At 49.9% G+C, this 20153-nt stretch overlaps 1 protein-coding gene across 2 annotated transcripts in view; it reads left to right on the top strand.

Moving 5' to 3' along the window:
- Window positions 1-20153, top strand: part of LOC147120052 (putative methyltransferase DDB_G0268948) — a 174044-nt gene that overhangs the window by 69732 nt on the left and 84159 nt on the right. Inside the window, exon 6 of one of the 2 annotated variants that reach the window (XM_085985569.1) lies at window positions 14765-15777. The exons of the other annotated variant lie outside the window; for it this stretch is intronic. Within the exon in view, the coding sequence (XP_085841695.1) occupies window positions 14765-14855 (91 nt within the window). The 3' untranslated portion in view covers window positions 14856-15777. Of the gene's footprint in view, window positions 1-14764; window positions 15778-20153 lie in introns of those variants that run through there. 2 annotated transcript variants of the gene reach the window in all.

Consider the following 20153-nt stretch of genomic DNA (forward strand, 5'->3'; position numbering starts at 1 on the left):
TATTATTAGGGGGATAGATAGAGTTCTCTGCAGCCGAGAGCGAGAGTCCCGAAGGCTGTGTTGCCTACCCGGTGCCAGGGTTAAGGACATCTCCTCTGGGCTGGAAAGAAACTTGCAGTGGGAGGGGGTGGATCCAGTTGTCGTGGCCCATGTTGGTACAAACGATGTAGATAGGACTAGGGAGCCGGTTCTGTTAAAGGAGTATGAACAGCTAGGGGTCAAATTAAAAAACAGAACCTCAAGGGTAATAATCCGAGCGAATTTGACTAGGACAAATAAAATTAGAGAGTTAAATGCGTGGCTCAAAGACTGGTGTGGGAGAAATGGGTTTTGCTTCCTGGGACACTGGCACCAGTACTGGGGCAGGAGGGAGCTGTTCCATTGGGACGGGCTTCACTTGGCCAGTGCTGGGACTAGAGTCCTGGCGGATCATATAACTAGGGCTGTAGAGAGGGCTTTAAACTAACTAGTGGGGGGGAGGTTCCTAGAGAGCAAATAATAAAAATGACAACAGAGAAGGTCATAGACTTAGGTAGCAGTGGGGAAATTAAAAACCAGAGCGTGTCAGGAAGGGGCAGAAGGTATGGAGTAAAAGGTAAAGTAATAAAAAGGGCAAAAGCAGGAACTAAGTGTCACAAAATATATTTGAAAGTTCTCTATCTGAATGCACGTAGCATTCGTAACAAAATAGATGAGTTAATGGCACAAATAACTACATATGGGTATGACCTTGTGGCCATTACAGAAACATGGCTGCAGGGTGACAATGCCTGGGAATTAAACATACCAGGTTATTTAATGATCAGGAAGGACAGGCAGGAAGGAAGGGGAGGTGGGGTGACTATGTTAATAAAGGAAGGAATCACTGTAATACAGAGAAATGATATTGGGTCAAAAGATCAGGATAATGAAACAGTTTGGGTGGAGGTAAGGAATAATAAGGGGAAAAAAACACTAGTGGGCGTAGTCTATAGGCCTCCGAACAGTTGCAACTATGTTGGATGGAGTATCAATCAGGAAATAGTTGAGGCTTGTAATAAGGGAACATCTATAATTATGGGGGATTTTAACTATCATATTAATTGGACAAATCAAATTGGGCAGGGCTGCCTTGAGGAGGAGTTCATTGAGTGTATTAGGGATGGGTTTCTTGAGCAGTATGTAACTGAACCGACCAGGGGGCAAGCAACCTTAGATCTGGTCCTGTGTAACAAGACAGGATTAATTAAAAATGTCCTAGTAAAGGATCCCCTTGGAATGAGTGACCATAACATGGTTGAATTCCATATTCAATTAGAGGGTGAGAAGGTTGGATCTCAAACAAGCGTGCTAAGCTTGAATAAAGGAGACTATCAAGGTATGAGAGCGGAATTAAGTAGAGTGGATTGGGAAAATAGATTAAAGGGTAAGATGATACATGATCAGTGGTGTACATTTAAGGAGTTATTTTACAACTTCCAAAAAATATATATTCCACTGAGAAGAAAAGGGTGTGAAAGAAAAGACAGCTATCCGTGGCTAAGTGAAGAAATTAAGGATAGTATTCGACTAAAAACAAGGGCATATAAGGTAGCCAAATCTAGTGGGAGGATAGAGGATTGGGAAAACTTTAAAAGACAGCAAAAAATAACAAAAAGATTGATTAAGAAAGGGAAGATAGGTTATGAAAGTAAATTAGCAAAAAATATAAAAACAGATAGTAAGAGTTTTTATAGTTATATAAAAAGAAAAAGGGTGGCTAAAGTAAATGTTGGTCCCTTAGAGGATGAGACCGGGAAATTAATGGTGGGAAATATGGAGATGGCAAAAACACTGAATGAATATTTTGTATCAGTCTTTACAGTAGAAGACACTAAGAATATCCCAACACTGGACAAACAGGGGGCTATAGGGGGGGAGGAGCTAAACACGATCAAAGTCACTAAGGAATTGGTACTCGGTTAAATAATGGGACTCAAGGCGGATAAATCACCTGGACCTGATGGCTTACATCCTAGGGTCTTGAGGGAAGTGGCGGTAGGGATTGTGGATGCATTGGTAATAATTTTCCAAAACTCCCTGGACTCAGCAAAGGTCCCGGCAGACTGGAAAACTGCTAATGTAACACCCTTATTTAAAAAGGGCAGTAGACAGAAGGCTGGAAACTATAGACCGGTTAGCCTAACATCTGTGGTAGGTAAAATTTTGGAGTCCATTATTAAGGAGACAGTAACAGGACATTTGGATAATCCTCATTTAATAGGACAAAGTCAGCATGGTTTTATGAAGGGGAAGTCATGTTTGACAAATTTGCCGGAGTTCTTTGAGGAAGTAACATATAGGGTGGATAAAGGGGAACCAGTGGACGTAGTGTATTTAGACTTCCAAAAGGCATTTGACAAGGTGCCACACAAAAGATTATTTCTTAAGATAAAGAATCACGGGATTGGGGGTAATATTCTGGCATGGATAGAGGATTGGCTATCTAACAGAAGGCAGAGAGTTGGGATAAATGGTTCATTCTCAGAATGGCAACCAGTAACTAGTGGTGTTCCGCAGGGGTCGGTGCTGGGTCCCTAACTCTTTACAATCTATATTAACGATTTGGAGGGAGGGACCGAGTGTAACATATCAAACTTTGCAGATGATACTAAGATGGGAGGGAAAGTAGTGAGTGAGGAGGACATAAAAAACCTGCAAGGGGACATAGACAGGCTAAGTAAGTGGGCAGAGATTTGGCAGATGGAATACAATACTGGAAAGTGTGAGGTTATGCACTTTGGCAGGAAAAATCATAGAGCAAGCTATTATCTTAATGGCAAGAAACTGGAAAGTACTGAAGTACAAAGGGATCTGGGGGTCCTGGTGCACGAAACTCAAAAGGTTAGTATGCAGGTGCAGCAAGTGATTAAGAAGGCCAATGGAATGTTGGCTTTCATTGCTATGGGGATAGAATATAAAAATAGGGAGGTATTGCTTCAGTTGTACAAGGTATTGGTGAGACCACACCTGGAATACTGCATACAGTTTTGGTGTCCATACTTAAGAAAAGACATACTTGCTCTCGAGTCAGTACAAAGAAGGTTCACTCGGTTAATCCCGGGGATGAGGGGATGGACATATGAGGAGAGGTTGAGTAGATTGGGACTCTACTCATTGGAGTTCAGAAGAATGAGAGGCGATCTTATTGAAACATATAAGATTGTGAAGGGGTTGGATCGGGTGGATGCGGGGAGGATGTTCCCGATGATGGGTGAAACTAGAACTAGGGGGCATAGTCTTAGAATAAGGGGCTGCTCTTTCAAAACTGAGATGAGGAGGAACTACTTCACTCAGAGGGTCGTAGGTCCATGGAATATGCTGCCCCAAAAAGCTGTAGAAGCTACATCATTACATAAATTTAAAACAGAAATAGACAGTTTCCTAGAAGTAAAGGGAATTAAGGGTTACGGGGAGCGGGCAGGAATTTGGACATGAGTCTAGGTTCGGAATCGGACATGGCCCTGTGGGTAGCGGAGCGGGCCCAGGGGCCGTGTAGCCTGATCCTGCTCCTATTTCATGTGTCTAATTCTGTTAGATTCAGGAGATGGTTCTGTGATAGTAGATTGACGGTTAGGATCAGATCAGCCATGATCTTATTGAATGGCGGAGCAGGCTCGAGGGGCCGATTGGCCTACTCCTGCTCCTATTTCTTATGTTCTTATGTTCTTATGATCTGTGCCACCTGCTTGCTGAGGATCTGCAGCCGCGTGAACAGTGCAGGACCTCTCTGTCCGTGTTCGCTAAACTGACTGATGGCCTCAATTTTTATGCCAACGGATCCTTTCAGTCAGCCATTGTGGACATTGCGACTATCGCTCAGGTTGCAGTCCACTGTTGCATCCGACAAGTTACAGATGCCCTTTATAGGTGAAGGCGTCAATTCATCACCTTCCCTCTGACCCTGCACAAGCAGGCAGAGCGCGCGCAGGGTATTGCTTCTATTGCGGACTTCCCCATGGTGCAGGGGGTGACTGACAGCACACAGGTGGCTTTGAGGGCGCCATGCCAGCATCGTTAGGACTTCCACAACCGCAAGGGGTTCCACTCCCTCAACGTGCAGCTGGTCTGTGACCACCGCCAAATCATCGTGGCAGTCAACGTGCATTTCCCAGGGTGCAGCCACGATGCCTTTATCCTGCGGTTGACCTCAGTTTGTTACCTTTTTGAGGGGCTGGCTCGAACACGAGGCTGGCTTACTGGGGACAAGGGCTATCCTCTCTGCCCATGGCTGATGACAACACTCCGTGTGGCCGACACCCCAGCAGAAGAGCTGATCAACAGCGGCCATCAGGCGACCAGGCACAGTGAACAGCACACTATTGGTGTTCTCAAAAAGCGTTTCCAATGTCTGGAACATTCGGGGGGATCCCTGCAGTACTCGCCGGAGCAAGTGGAACACATCGTCGTCGTCTGCTGCATGCTCCACAACTTGGCGATTCAACGCACCCAGCCAATTCCAGCTGTCCCTCAACGACCAGCAGAGCAGGCAGATGAGGAGGAGGATGAGGAGGAGGAGGAGGAGGAAGAGCAGGTGGAGGAGGAGGATGAGGAGGAGGAGGAGGAAGAGCAGGCGGAGGAGGAGGAGGATGAGGAGGAGGAGGAGGAGGAGGAAGAGCAGGTGGAGGAGGAGGAGGACGACGAAGAGGAGGAGGAGGAGGACGAAGAGCAGGCGGAGGAGGAGGAGGAGGAGGAGGAAGAGCAGGAGGAGGAGGAGGAGGAGGACGAAGAGCAGGCAGAGGAGGAGGAGGAGGAGGAAGAGCAGGCGGAGGAGGAGGAGGAGGAAGATGGAAGGGCTCCTGAAAGTGGAAGGGCCATACGTCAGAGGCTCATCAGGACTCGTTTCGAGACCCCTCTGGCGGAATGATGAGAGTCTTAACTCTTGCGCACTTTGAATGTTTGACAGCCTCTGAATGCCAGCATCACTGAAAGTAGTCACGTGCACCATGCCACATTGAAACTTCTGTTTATTGTCACAAAAGTCTTTCATTACAGCAAAACAACGTCATGTCAACAGAAACCATAACTAACAAAATAACTGTGAACTCTTCGGTAAAGCCGCAAAACTCAACAAAACTTCTGCAAATATTACAACAGGTGAGGGTGTCCTTGAATTTGGACAAAGAAACGTCTTAGCACTTCCCTCTACAACTGGCCCCTTGAGGGAGAACGACTTCTCTTTCGCGGCCGGTCCCTTCCCTCCCTGCTGCTCCTACGTAATTGGACCCCAGTGGCGGGCTCAAGGCTGGGGGACGCCTGTTGACTGTGTGGAAGCGCAGAAGCCCCTGAGGGACGGCCTGGCCGACCTCTGGGCTTGGAGGGTGCGGACGCAGGATGCTTGATGTGACCATGGCTGGAAGCAGTGTGCCCTGCAGGTGGTGGCAGCTGCACTGCAGACATCCCAGCGCTGGCATGTGCAATGGTCTCCTGCCGAGAGAGGACACCTGCACCATGGTCGGACGACACACTGGCTACCTGAGGGGACCGGCTCGGCTCATCCGCCACAATCGCATGCTCCACTGATTCCTGGCCTTGTATGGGACTGGAAGGGCCCGGGGTGATCCTAACTGATGCAGAGAGGGTGGCTGCAGTGAGAGATCGCGTTGCCTCAATCTGGGTGTGGATGAGGCCGGCAAGTGACTGCGTGGCAACAGTGAGGACCTGTGTGCCAGGTGCCAGTGCTTCGGAAAAGCCCTGGACAGTTCTTTCCATTGCTTCGGACAAGACAGGTGCCGACCGCTCCACTGCCTCGGACAAGCCCTGGACAGACCTTTCCAGGGATTGTCCGAAGCCCTGAACAGTCCTTTCCATAGCGGCCTCAAAGCCCTGGACAGTGCTCTCCATTGTTGGCCCGAAGCCCTGGATAGTCCTCTCCATTGTTGGCCCGAAGCCCTGGATAGACCTGTCCATTGTTGCCCCGAAGCCCTGGATAGACCTGTCCATTGTTGCCCCAAAGCCCTGGAGAGTCCTGTCCATTGTTGCCCCAAAGCCCTGGAGAGTCCTCTCCATTGTTGCCCCAAAGTCCAACATACTCTTAGCCAATGTATCTATTGACTGAGGCATCTTCTCCACTGCAGCCATCAGCTCCGTGTGTCTGAGCCGGGCCTGTTCGCTCATTTCACCCAGGCGACGCACCTCCTCTGCACTCTGAGCAGCAGTCATAACTACCTGCCTTGCCCTCCGGGGAGACGGTGGCCGAACTTGCCTATCCCCCTTGTGTTGCTGCATGCCGCTTGTTCCGGCAACTGGTTCATCCTCAGAGCCCCCCCCCCTCCCCTCCAGGGGACTACTATCCCCAGTCTGTAGATGTGTCCGCTCCCCGGATTCTGCAATGGCTGGTCCGGATTCCTCCTGCTCCTCGCCTCCGGTGGCACTGGCACTGGCAGCTTCAGTGCGTTGAGCCCGAGTTGGTGCTGATTCATCTGAAAGCAGGGAGGTGGAAGAGTGGCTTTAGCAAAAGGACAGGTTTGCGGAAAGGCATGCCAGATTGCGGCAAGACTCTGACATGGCTGCACACTGAGGAAGCATGCTGGCAGGGGGACCAAGTGGAAGGCAACAGGTGAAAAAGGTAAGAGTCTTACCCTCGCTGTCGGAAATGGGGTCGGCAGATGCAGTGGTCACAGGACCAGACACACGTCCTCCAAGAATCTGGTGCACTCTCTCCTCCAGATCCGTGAGAGGGACCACTTGTGGAGGCCCGCCACTGGTTTGAAAGTGGTCCCTTCACCTGGCCGCCAGCTTGGCCTGGAGAGGAAAGAAGGGGAAGTTGTGTTACATGAGGCCTTGAGAGATCATCGCATGCCCCCCATGGTGAATGAGCCCTTACATGAGGCCTTGAGACATCATCGCATGCCCCCCATGGTGAAAGAGCCCTTACATGAGGCCTTGAGACATCTGTCCATGTGTGTGCCCAGAAAGGGCCATGGGTGCTTGCTGACAGATGGCCATTGGGGCATCATGGCAACAGGGTGCCCGAAGTCAGCTGCAGATGGAGGGAATCAGAAGTTTGCTAAACCATCACTCACCCTAACGATCCGTGTGAGGTCGTTGAATTTCTTCCTGCACTGAACAGGGGTCCTGGTCGCCATGCTGCTGGAGTTGACCCTCACAGCAACCTCCCTCCAAGATCGTCGGTAAGCCTTCTGATTCGGCCTCTTGCCATTGTCCGGATACAGGACATCTCGACGGCGCTCAACTGCAGCCACCAACTGGTCCAGAGCCTCAGTGCTGAAGCACTCTGCTCTCTGTCTAACCTTCTCCATGCTCACCAAGTTTCTAACGCCAAAGAAGGGCGAGCGCCGATTCTGAGGCCTACAGGGCGTTGGGTGTGGCAGCTCAGGCTGACTGACCCACCTCTTTAAGAGCCGGCCGGCGCCTGGAAGTCTCGTGGTTTCCCGTAATTGAGATCACCTGCGCTGCGCCCGTCCGCGTCGATATTGAGCAGCGCCTGAACTTTTGCGCCTTAGGAGCACCGTGCAACGGCTGAATTCGCGCCTCAATCCCCTTTGGGGGCGATGCAACCCAATATCTCGCCAGGCAGCGATAAGTTTCGTCTGGCTATAAACTTTGCGCACCGCCTGTTCTAGCGCCTCAAGCGGGGCTATACCCAATTTCTAGGCCATAGAGTCATAGAGTTATACAGCACAGAAAGAGGCCCTTCGGCCCATCGCATCTGCGCCGGCCATCAAGCCCTGTCTAATCTAATCCCATTTTCCAGCATTTGGTCCGTAGCCTTGTATGCTATGGCATTTCAAGTGCTCATCCAAATGCTTCTTGAATGTTGTGAGGGTTCCTGCCTCTACCACCCTTTCAGGCAGTGAGTTCCAGATTCCAACCACCCTCTGGGTGAAAAAGTTCTTCCTCAAATCCCCTCTAAACCTCCTGCCCCTTACCTTGAATCTATGCCCCCTTGTTATTGACCCCTCTACTAAGGGGAAAAGTTCCCTTCTATCTACCCTATCTATGTCCCTCATAATTTTGTATACCTCAATCAGGTCCCCCCTCAGCCTTCTCTGCTCCAAGGAAAACAACCCCAGCCTGTCCAGTCTTTCTTCATAGCTGAAGCACTCCAGCCCAGGTAACATCCTGGTAAATCTCCTCTGCACCCTCTCCAAAGCAATCACATCCTTCCTATAGTGTGGCGACCAGAACTGCACACAGTACTCCAGCTGTGGCCTTACCAGCATTTTGTACAGCTCCATCATAACCTCCCTGCTCTTATATTCTATGCCTCGGCTAATGAAGGCAAGTATCCCATATGCCTTTTTAACCACCTTATCCACCTGTTCTGCTGCCTTCAGGGATCTATGTACATGCACACCAAGGTCCCTCTGATCCTCTGTCTTTCCTAGGGTCTTACCATTCAGTGTGTATTCCCTTGCTTTGTTAGCCCGTCCAAAATGCATCACCTCACACTTTTCAGGGTTAAATTCCATTTGCCACTGCTCTGCCCATCTGACCAACCCTTCTATATTGTCATGTAGCCTGAGGCTTCCCTCCTCGCTGTTTACCACCCCACCAATTTTCGTGTCATCTGCGAACTTACTGATCATACCTTTTACATTCACATCCAAATCATGAATGTAGACCACAAACAGCAAGGGACCCAGCACCGATCCCTGCGGTACCCTACTGGACACAGGCTTCCAGTCACAAAAACAACCTTCGACCATCGCCCTCTGCCTTCTGCCACTAAGCCAGTTCTGGATCCAATGTGCCAAGGCACCCTGGATCCCATGGGCTCTTACCTTCCTGACCAGTCTCCTATGCGGGACTTTATCAAAAGCCTTACTGAAATCCATGTAAACCACATCCACTGCACTACCCTCATCCACACACCTAGTCACCCCCTCGAAAAATTCAATCAAATTGGTCAGACATGATCTTCTCTTGGCAAAGCCATGCTGGCTATCCCTAATTAATCCTTGCCTCTCCAAGTGGAGACTAATTCTGTCCCTCAGAATTTTTTCCAATAATTTCTCTACCACTGATGTTAGGCTCACTGGCCTGTAATTCCCTGGTTTATCCCTACTACCCTTCTTGAATAATGGTACTACGTTAGCTGTTCTGCAGTCCTCTGGCACATCCCCTGTGGCCAGAGAGTTCTGAAAATTTGTGGCAGAGCCCCTGCAATCTCCTTCTTTGCCTCACATAGTAGCCTGGGATACATCTTGTCCGGTCCTGGGGATTTATCCACTTTTAAGCCTGCTAAAACCGCTAGTACTTCCTCCCTCTCGATGCTAATATGTTCAAGTATATCACAGTCCCCTTGCCCAATTTCTATGTCCACATCGTCCTTCTCCATAGTGAACACAGATGCAAAAAATTCATTTAAAACCCCACCTACATCTTCTGGCTCTATGCACAGCTTGCCACTTTGGTCCCTAATGGGCCCTACTCTTTCCCTCGTTATCCTCTTACCCTTAATATACTTATAAAACACCTTAGGATTTTCCTTTATTTTGCTCGCCAGTGTTATTTCATGGCCCCTCCTCGCTTTCCTAATTTCTTTTTTAAGTATCCCCCTGCACGTTTTATACTCCTTTAGGGCTTCCTCTGTCTTTAGTCCTTTGTATCTGCCAAAAGCCCCCCTTTTTTTCCTAATCCATTCTCGTATATCCCTTGACATCCAAGGTTCCCTGGGCTTGTTGGTCCCACCCTTGACTTATTACAAGAGGATTTGAGTATAAGAGTAAAGACGTCTTACTGCAATTATATAGGGCCCTGGCGAAACCACCCCTGGAGTATTATGTACAGTTTTGGTCTCCTTACCTAAGGAAGGATATACTTGCCATAGAGAGAGTGCAACGAAGGTTCACCAGACTGGTTCCTGGGATGGGGGGATTGTCCTATGAGGAGAGATTGAGTAGACGAGGCCTATATTTTCTAGAGTTCAGAAGAATGAGAGGTGATCTCATTGAAGCATACAAAATTCTTACAGGGCTTGACAGGGTAGATGCAGGGAGGATGTTTCCCCTGGCTGGGAAGTCTAGAACCAGGGGTCACAGTCTCAGAATAAAGGGTCGGCCATTTAGGACTGAGAGGAGGAGAAATTTCTTCACTGAGGGTGGTGAATCTTTGGAATTCTCTACCCCAGAGGGCTGTGGAGGCTCAGTCATTGAGTATATTCAAGACAGAGATCGATAGATTTTTGGATATTAAGGGAATCAAGGGATATGGGGATAGTGCAGGAAAGTGGAGTTGAGGTAGAAGATCAGCCATGATCTTATTGAATGGCGGAGCAGGCTCGAGTGGCCGAATGGCCGACTCCTGCTCTTATTTCTTCTGTTCTTATGTTTTGCATGAGAGCTGCACTCAGTCTTTCGAGATGGGTTAAGATAATAGCCAGGATCTTGCTGGAGTGGGGCATCTTGCGGCGCGTACTGTTAGTTAGACTTTTTCCTGCACCCTTCAGCTCAAATATAAGTTGTGCCGTAAGTGCGAGCTGATAACAGCATGGCGAGGGCAACGGGGGGACCGACAGTGTATCTCCTTAACCAATGAGATTTAAGGATTGAGAAAGAAACAGGTATGACAGAGAAGGAGGGTGAATTAGAGTCAAATCAGATACAGAAAGCGAAATAAAGGGGGGAATTTTCCCAGCCCTGAGGAGGCGGGTTTGGAGGCGGGACTGCTGGGAAAATGGGAAAAATTGGGAGCGGGTCCTAACCCCGCTCCCAACCCACCTCCGAACCATCTTCCCGGGAGGCGGGTCCCTGACTTGTGCAGCGACTTGCCTCCTAGCGACGGGAATGGGATTAGAGCCAATTAACTGCCTGTTAACAAGTAGTTAACAGGCAGTTAAGAGGCTTTTCACCATTTTTCGCCTGCTCATGCAGGCTTTCTGACGGCGGGAAACCCCGCCAGGGTCAGCGAGGCGAGCTGTGGGTCTGCTGCAGTGTAAATGTGCAAATGACAGCTGCAGAGGTAGTGTGAAACAGTGACCGGATCGGACAAAGTCAGCATGGATTTACAAAAGGTAAATCGTGCTTGACTAATCTACTGGAATTTTTTGAGGATGTAACTGGTAAAATAGATAAGGGAGAACCAGTGGATGTGGTGTATTTGGACTTTCAAAAGGCTTTCGATAAGGTCCCGCATAAGAGATTAGCGTGTAAAGTTAAGGCACATGGGATTGGGGGCAAGGTATTGACTTGGATAGAGAACTGGTTGGCAGACAGAAAGCAAAGAGTTGGAATAAACGGGTCTTTTTCCGAGTGGCAGGCAGTGACTAGTGGGGTACCGCAGGGATCGGTCCTTGGACCCCAGCTATTCACAATATATATTAATGATCTGGACGAGGGAACGAGATGTAATATCTCCAAGTTTGCAGACGACACAAAGCTGGGTGGGCGTGTGTGCTGTGAGGAGGATGCCAAGAAACTCCAGTATGATTTGGACAGGTTGGGTGATTGGGCAGAAGCATGGCAGATGCAATATAATGTGGATAAATGCGAGGTTATCCACTTTGGTGTCAAAAACAAGAAGGCAGATTATTATCTGAATGGCAATAGATTGGGAGAAGGGGAATTGCAACGAGACCTGGGCGTCCTTGTGCACCAGTCGCTGAAGGTAAGCATGCAGGTGCAGTAGGCGGTTAAGAAGGCAAATGGTATGTTGGCCTTCGTAGCGAGAGGGTTTGAGTACAGGAACAAGGATGTCTTGCTGCAGTTGTACAGGGCCTTGGTGAGACCACATCTTGAGTATTGTATGCAGTTTTGGTCGCCTTATCTGAGGAAGGATGTTCTTGCCATGGAAGGAGTGCAGCGAAGATTCACCAGGCTGATACCTGGGATGGCAGGAATGACGTATGAGGAGAGATTGGGTCGATTGGGCTTGTACTCGCTGGAGTTTAGAAGAATGAGAGGGGATCTCATTGAAACTTATAAAATTCTAACAGGACTGGACAGACTAGATGCAGGAAGGATGTTCCCGATGGTCGGGGAGTCCAGAACCAGGGGTCACAGTCTAAGGATAAGGGGTAAGCCATTTAGGACAGAGATGAGGAGGAATTTCTTCACCCAAAGAGTGGTGAACCTGTGGAATTCTCTACCACAGAAGGCAGTAGAGGCCAATTCATTAAATATATTCAAGGAGTTGGATATATTTCTTAAGGCTAAAGGGATCAAGGGATATGGGGAGAAGGCAGGGGCAGGGTACTGAATTTGGATGATCAGCCATGATCGCATTGAATGGCGGAGCAGGATCGAGGGGCCGAATGGCCTACTCCTGCTCCTATCTTCTATGTTTCTATGTTTCTATGTGATGGGAGCAATGGTGCACAGGTAAGTATGACAGGTGAGAGAATGTAGTGAGAAATATTTTTATTCTGTTTATATGTACAGGTATCTGCAGGTGACAAGATTTGATGTTTCTGTGAAACCTCATCTGATCGGGAGAATTGACAGATGGCTTCTGCAATCTCACATGCAGCTGCCATCTGTTTTACATAGAAACATAGAAACATAGAAGATAGGAGCAGGAGTAGGCCATTCGGCCCTTTGAGCCTGCTCCGCCATTCAATGAGATCATGGCTGATCATCCAAATTCAGTACCCTGTCCCTGCCTTCTCCCCATATCCCTTGATCCCTTTAGCCTCAAGAAATATATCCAATTCTTTCTTGAATATATTTAATGAACTGGCCTCCACCGCCCTCTGTGGCAGAGAATTCCACAGGTTCACCACTCTCTGGGTGAAGAAATTCCTCCTCATTTCAGTCCTAAATGGCTTACCCCTTATCCTTAGACTATGACCCCTGGTTCTGGACTCCCCAGCCATCAGAAACATCCTTCCTGCATCTAGTCTGTCCAGGCCAGACAGAATTTTATAGGTTTCGATGAGATCCCCTCTCAATCTTCTAAACTCCAGTGAGTATAAGCCCAATCGACACAATCTCTCCTCATACGTCATTCCTGCCATCCCAGGTATCAGCCTGGTGAATCTTCGCTGCACTCCTTCCATGGCAAGAACGTCCTTCTTCAGGTAAGGCGATCAAAACTGCACACAATACTCAAGGTGCGGTCTCACCAAGGCCCTGTACAACTGTAGCAAGACATCCTTGTTCCTGTACTCGAACCCTCTTGCTACGAAGGCCAACATACCATTTGCCTTCTTTTCTCCTAAGGAGAGAGTCATTGGTGAGCCTGGGTTCAAGGGCTCACCTTTGGATAGTGATTGTCAGTGGTTGACAGCACCTCAATGCTGTCAAACACTGATAATTCATCTGTCAAAAAATTATGGTGCCTGTCACTTTAACAAAACCGGCAGATGAAGCGTCATGCACTGACGCCATCGGACACCGGCTTTCCCTTAATTGGGTGGCAAGCCTGCAGGACGGGTTTAACAAGGCCAATCAAGGGAAAATAGCGTCTGTTCGTCAGACGCCACTGGGGGCGGGACTGAAACCTGAAAACCAGCAGTCCCGCCTCGACCTCCGAATCTAAGGTAAAATCCAGCCCACAGACAGGGAAAGAAAGATTGGATTAAGAGAGAGAGAGAAAAAAGGGCCAGTAAGGAAAAGTTTAAAAAATATTGGCCTAGATTTTCAGTATAGACAGTTATGGGGCGCTAACCTTAGCGCCCGCCCGAAGTTAGCGCTCGCCCCAAAGTAGCGCCCCGTTGCCGGAAATTCAGTGGCTTCGCCCTAAGAGGTTGGTGGAGCGCTAAAAGAGGCGTTCCACTACTATCTTTAGGCGCTAAGCCGGCGGTGCAGAGCGCAACACCCGAGCTCGGGTGCAGCGCACGGTACACACTCTGGTGCCAGTGAGCTCTTAAAGGGGAAGGGTGCATGTGTTTTTTTCAAAGGCACAGTCTGGGGGGGGGGAGAGGAGGAGGAGGAGGAGGAGGAGGAGGAGGAGGAGGACGGAAACATAAATACACCGTTCAGACCACACAACACATGCAGACTGCCTTTTATAGTGCAGGAGGAGTGCCCTTTAATTTGCGCTCTCCAGGGTGTGTTGCGTTCCATTTTACAAACGCTCTGGACGCCGGACGCACAATGGGGCGGTCCGACTGAAGTTTGGATTCGGGGCGGCCAAAGGGCGTTGCACGACGGTGTGACGTCATTTTCTGCGCACGCATCCGGGCGGCCGCTAAACTTTGCGCCGGCGCTAACGGGCAACTTAATTTGGGGCGGGGCGCAAACTGCACTGCGCCCGGGCGCTACACGCATAGCGCCCGAAAATCACTTCTCTTAAGGCGCTAACTGCTGGCGCAAGCAACTGAAAATCTAGCCCATTAAATTTAAATTTAGCATTTTAAATTCGCCAACAACAATTTACTACATGCAGGTATAAGATTGAACAGTTTAAATCATTCCCATTCTGGGAGAGAGTTGTTAAATATGTACTTGTGCGCTTAATTAACAGACTTAACTTTCTGCGGTGAGTTTAATGGTTGATTAATGTGCAAATCCAGCAAGTTGTTATAAATAACGGGGCGGCTAAGGCTGAGATGCCATTTGTGCGAAGCAAATGGCGGAGCGGTGTAAATCGGCCAGCAAGTTCTGAAGCTTTGCAACTCATGACTCATGGCATATCTCTTAATCCCCTGAAGCTGCTGGCCGATTTGTGCCTTAATAACATCGTGCGTCGTTAACACGCTGTTATTTTCCAGCAAGATCTGGCCATTGTCTTTATTGCATTAAATCACTCAGTGCGTTTAACCAGACACTCCAATGTGTCCATACAGTGGGTTAACTGCAGTGAACATTCAACTCATTACACTTTGATTTGTTTCTTACAGGCTTCTGCAGGCTATGGGAGTTTCTTCCAGTGATACTATGTTGGAAATGAGGTTGAATGCTTTCTGTTTACTAGCAAGCAAACCTGAGTGAGATCTGCAGACACTGAGTGGCAGTTTCTCCAGCGGTCTCCCAAGCCAATCATATCAAGAGGCCATCTCGATTCTCTTAAATAGGACGTCAAATCTGTATTTCACAATGAAGCGTTTGTAGATCATAGTTTCAACATAGACGACACACACAATACACTGGTAATTTTCATCTTCAGCAGGGTCCGAGAACTGGCAGTATTGGATTGGATACCTGTTATAAAACCCGCCTCATTTTCCTGTCCATTGTGGGGGGATTTCAACTCCCGGGGGAGTTAAGATTCGAACGGTACATTTTCCGCGTGTTTCCCATTTTCTAGGGCGGTCGAGGGGCCTCTGACTGAGGCGGGACCATTGTGAACGGATGTAACTTGGGGTTCTACGATGTAGTTAGGACTCTGATGCGATTTTAACTGCCCACCGAGCGTAAAGCTTGCCGGAGTCCCAGTGGAGGCTCTGTCAGGTAAGGACAGGAATAGGAGAGCTCCCCCGGGGCCTAACAAAGAAGGCTTAGCCACTGATGTCCCAGCCTCCACATTCCCACCCGTGAAACCCTCCCAGAACCCCCTTCCCACTAATTACCTTAATGTCCAGCCTGGCCAGCCTCCAGACTGCCCTTTCCTCCTGGCCGCGAGCCTCCTTCTGGATCTCTGTTTAGGCTGGACAGTCGGCCCACGAGATTAGAATAGACGGGGCATCACCCGCCCCTCTCCATCTCCCTCTACCCCCATCACCTGCACCTCTCCACCTCCCCCCTACCCCCATCACCTTCCCCTCTCCACCTCCCCCTACCCCCATCACCCGCACCTCTCCACATCCCCCTACCCCATCACCTGCCCCTCTCCACCTCCCCCTACCCCATCACCTGCCCCTCTCCACCTCCCCCTACCCCCATCACCCGCACCTCTCCACCTCCCCCTACCCCCATCACCTGCTCCTCTCCACCTCCCCCTACTCCAATCACCCGCACCCCTCCACCTCCCCCCTACCCCATCACCCGCGCCTCTCCAGCTCCCCCCTCCCCCATCACCAGCACCTCTCCACCGCCCCCTACCCCATCACCCGCACCTCTCCACCTCCCCCCTACCCCATCACCTGCACCTCTCCACCTCGCCCCTACCCCATCACCTTCCCTTCTCCACCTCCCCCTACCCCCATCACCCGCTCCTCTCCACCTCCCCCTACCCCCATCACCTGCCCCTCTCCACCTCCCCCCTACCCCCATCACCTGCCCCTCTCCACCTCCCCCCACCCCCATCACCCGCACCTCTCCACCTCTCCCCTACCCCATCACCCGCACCTCTCCACCTCCCCCTACCCCCATCACCCGCACCTCTCCACCTCCCTCCTACCACCATCACCTGCCCCTCTCCACCTCCCCCTACCCCCATCACCTGCACCTCTCCACCTCCCCCCTACCCCCATCACCTGCCCCTCTCCACCTCCCCCCACCCCATCACCCGCACCTCTCCACCTCCCCCCTACCCCATCACCTGCACCTCGCCACCTCCCCCCACCCCATCACCTTCCCTTCTCCACCTCCCCCTACCCCCATCACCCGCTCCTCTCCACCTCCCGCTACCCCCATCACCTGCCCCTCTCCACCTCCCCCCTACCCCCATCACCTGCCCCTCTCCACCTCCCCCCACCCCCATCACCCGCACCTCTCCACCTCCCCTACCCCCATCACCCGCACCTCCACCTCCCTCCTACCACCATCACCTGCCCCTCTCCACCTCCCCCCAAACCCCATCACCTGCACCTCTCCACCTCCCCCTACCCCCATCACCTGCACCTCTCCACCTCCCCCTACCCCCATCACCTGCCCCTCTCCACCTCCCCCCTACCCCCATCACCTGCACCTCTCCACCTCCCCTACCCCCATCACCCGCACCTCCACCTCCCCCTACCCCCATCACCTGCCTCTCTCCACCTCCCCCCTACCCCCACCACCTGCCCCTCTCCACCTCCCCCTACTCTCATCACCTGCAGCTCTCCACCTCCCCACTACCCCCATCACCTGCTCCTCTCCACCTCCCCCCTACCCCCATCACCTGCCCCTCCCCACCTCCCCCCTACCCCCATCACCTGCACCTCTCCACCTCCCCCCTACCCCCATCACCTGCACCTCTCCACCTCCCCCCACCCCATCCCCTGCACCGCCTCCTTCCCCAATCCCCGCATCTTCCCCACTCCTCCATCTCAACCCATCCCCCACACCACCCCTTCCCGCCCCTCCCCCGCACCTCTCATTTGCTCCCCCGCACCTCCCTTTCCCCATCCCCACACCACCCCTTCCCTCCACTCCCCTTCTCCTGCCCGGGAGTTAATATTACCCTTGTTGACTTCGACAGAAAGGAAAATGGGGCACAGTGAGTGACTATTGATCCTAAGCCACCAATCTTTCCACCCTGTCAAAGTTGAACGTTGACCCCGATATATTTTTATTATTCGTAGTAAATTCAAGCACAACGCGGAATATGAGATTGGAAGCTGGGCTTGTTTACTTTGGTACTTTATGTTCTTTCATTTGACTGTTGACTGACTGATTTGTTCAAGTACTGGTGGATTCTAAAAATGGGGAAATGATTGTGCTGCTCTTACTACAAGAATGCTGTCTCTGCACGCACAGAATATAGACGTGTGGAAACATGGTTTTAAGAATGTATCACGTGTGAGGCAGGATGGAACATATCTATTTTGATTTATAATGTAACTAACAACTTGGGAGCTTTTTTTCTTTCGGCAGCTTAACTGACCTTGTTTTCTACAGCCCAAACCCTCTTACCCTTTCGTATACACTCCCTTCGCAAAGCTACTGAACCCAAGTGGATTGCCTCACTTGCAGTAATCTCCTCACTGGATTTAGATCCATTGCCTGAATCCTTGATTGCAGGAGTCGCTTATGACTTGTTGCTTGCCCTTTCTGGATGGACATATCAAGGATCAAAGGGCAGGCTTTACTCAAGCAGGCCTCTTAAAGGGGATAGGAGCATGGGAACAGGAGGAGGCCATTCGGCCCCTCAAGCCTGTTCTGCCTTTCAATTAGATCATGTCTGATCTGGATCTTAACTCCATCTACCCGCCTTTGCGCCATAATCCTTAATACCCTTATCCAACAAAAATCTGGCAATCTCAGTTTTGAAATTTCAATTAACTCCCCCAGCCTCAACAGTTTTTTGGGGGAGCGCCTTCCAGATTTCCACTACCCTTTGTGTGAAGAAGTGCTTGTGACATCACCCCTGAATGGTCTGGCTCTAACTTTAAAATGGTGCTCCTTTGTTCTGGGCTCCCCCACAAGAGGAAATACAGAGATCCCTCCCCAACCGCGGGAGATACGTTCCTGAAAACCCCCATGGTTAGTAAAACTGCGGTTGGCAAATTCAGTATAAACACAGTAAAAAAAATATAAAAACCATGTAAATAGCATAAAAATCATGTTTTTCACCTTATTCCTAAACTAAAAACCGTGGATATGGCAACACCGCGGTTGGGGCGGGATTTCTGTAGTTGCTAGATTTTATAATCATCCAATTATTTTTTTTGCACCCTGCTAAATGTTGCTGGATTGGTTGTGTTAATTTGGCAACACTGCTGTTGTTCTATTTGGGGTGGGGGGGAGGGGTTACTGCCAACGTTTAGATTCAATATTGTTGGTTGCTGCTGCCATTTAAATGGTACCATACAAAGTGGTGAGCATGGGTATTCTTGGCTGCTTTCTAAATGTGTTGGGATGCTTCAAATGAAGAAGAGATCCTAAGGGAGCACCAAATGTAGCATGGCACCTGAGGTGTTTGGTGGGGCCCATCACCACCCACATCAGGTAACAAGAAGACCCCAGCTAGAGTTCTCTGGTTCTGCCCTTGATGTCCCACCACCGTCCGAGAGCATATGAAGAGAAGAGCAGTCCTCAGTCAGAGATTCAGAGACTGCCCAGGACACTGCTAAGAATCTAAAAACACTCATTTAGCAATTACTCATGGGTAAATTTATGTAATCTTCTCAAATTCTATACCTCGATTGCTAGCAGCTCTAGTAAGTCACCTTCCAGATTTTGAAACCTTAAAATACTTAAAATATTTTATTTTTAAATTTGACAGACTTACAATACAAAATGAAGGTTAAAAGGTGTCAGTGTACTGTGGTTCATTGAGAAGCGATGCGTATGAGAGATGTGACAGTGCTGTCCAATATGCATAAGAACCTACAAAATGTGGAATGAGAAAAGGCCATTCAAAGAATCATAGGCCTCGGAATTAACTCGGCGGCGCGTTGGGAGCAGAGGGGGTCCGATATCACGTGGGAAACCCAGAAGTAAGTTCAGCGTGTCTGTCCTTATGGAGCAATCCTTGGCAGGTCCCTCACAGGCTCCAAAACCCAGAAGTCGGCGTCAAAGAGCATCTCCGCAGTCAAAGCAGAGATCTGAGCGGCCTGCCTCTATCTCTGCTCAAGCCACAGTAGGAGCGCTAGGAAAAGGAAGATTAAAGCTTTGTAGTTGCACAAGGGTATGCACATGGGTGTACGAGTAACTGGAATGTTAATTTTCCATTCTTTATTAGAATCACATAAATGTTATTAGTTTGCTCCACCTTCCTGCCTTGCCCATTCTTGGGTGTTGGGTGGCAAGTCGACTTTTAACTTGCTTGATGGTGAATGGGAAGATCTGAATTGACGGGGACCAATTGGGGCATGTGCAAGGGGTGGTTGGTTGTTTGCAGGACTGCTTTGTGTCCTGGCACTGGTGTGGGGGTGGGGTGGGGGTGGCGGGAACAGTTTCTGACTGACTGACTGACTGCTTCTGACATTGGTGCAACCTAAATGAACCTTGCATTAGTAAGGGCATCCTGAGCAGCAATGTGAGCAGCTGGTGCTGCATTGCCCTCATCACCTTCCTCCTCCTTGTCTTCCTCTTCCTCCTCCTCCTCGGAATCGTCTGCAGATGATCTGAACTGTTCGCCTTGTTCCTCCTGCAGGTCCAAACCTCACTTCTGCGCAATGTTGTGCAGACGCAGCAAACCACAACCATTCTGAAAACCTTTGCTGGTGCATACTGAAGGGCACCTCCAGATCTGTCCAACACCTGAAACATATCTTCGATGGCTTGTTCAATCACACACCTGGTGATCATATGTCGTTCATTGTAGCGCTGTGGGGCCTCATTCCTGGGCTTTCTGAGAGGCGTCGTCAGCCAAGTTTGAAATGGGTATCCATTGCCTGAATCCTTGATTGCAGGAGCCGCTCATGAATTGCTGCTTGCCCTTTCTGGATGGGCAAATGTAAACACATGTAACTTGGGGTTCTC

The sequence above is a fragment of the Somniosus microcephalus genome, chromosome 4 (assembly GCF_052327205.1).
Source record: "Somniosus microcephalus isolate GS21.2 chromosome 4, FLI_Smic_1.0, whole genome shotgun sequence".
Classification (NCBI taxonomy): domain Eukaryota; kingdom Metazoa; phylum Chordata; class Chondrichthyes; order Squaliformes; family Somniosidae; genus Somniosus; species Somniosus microcephalus.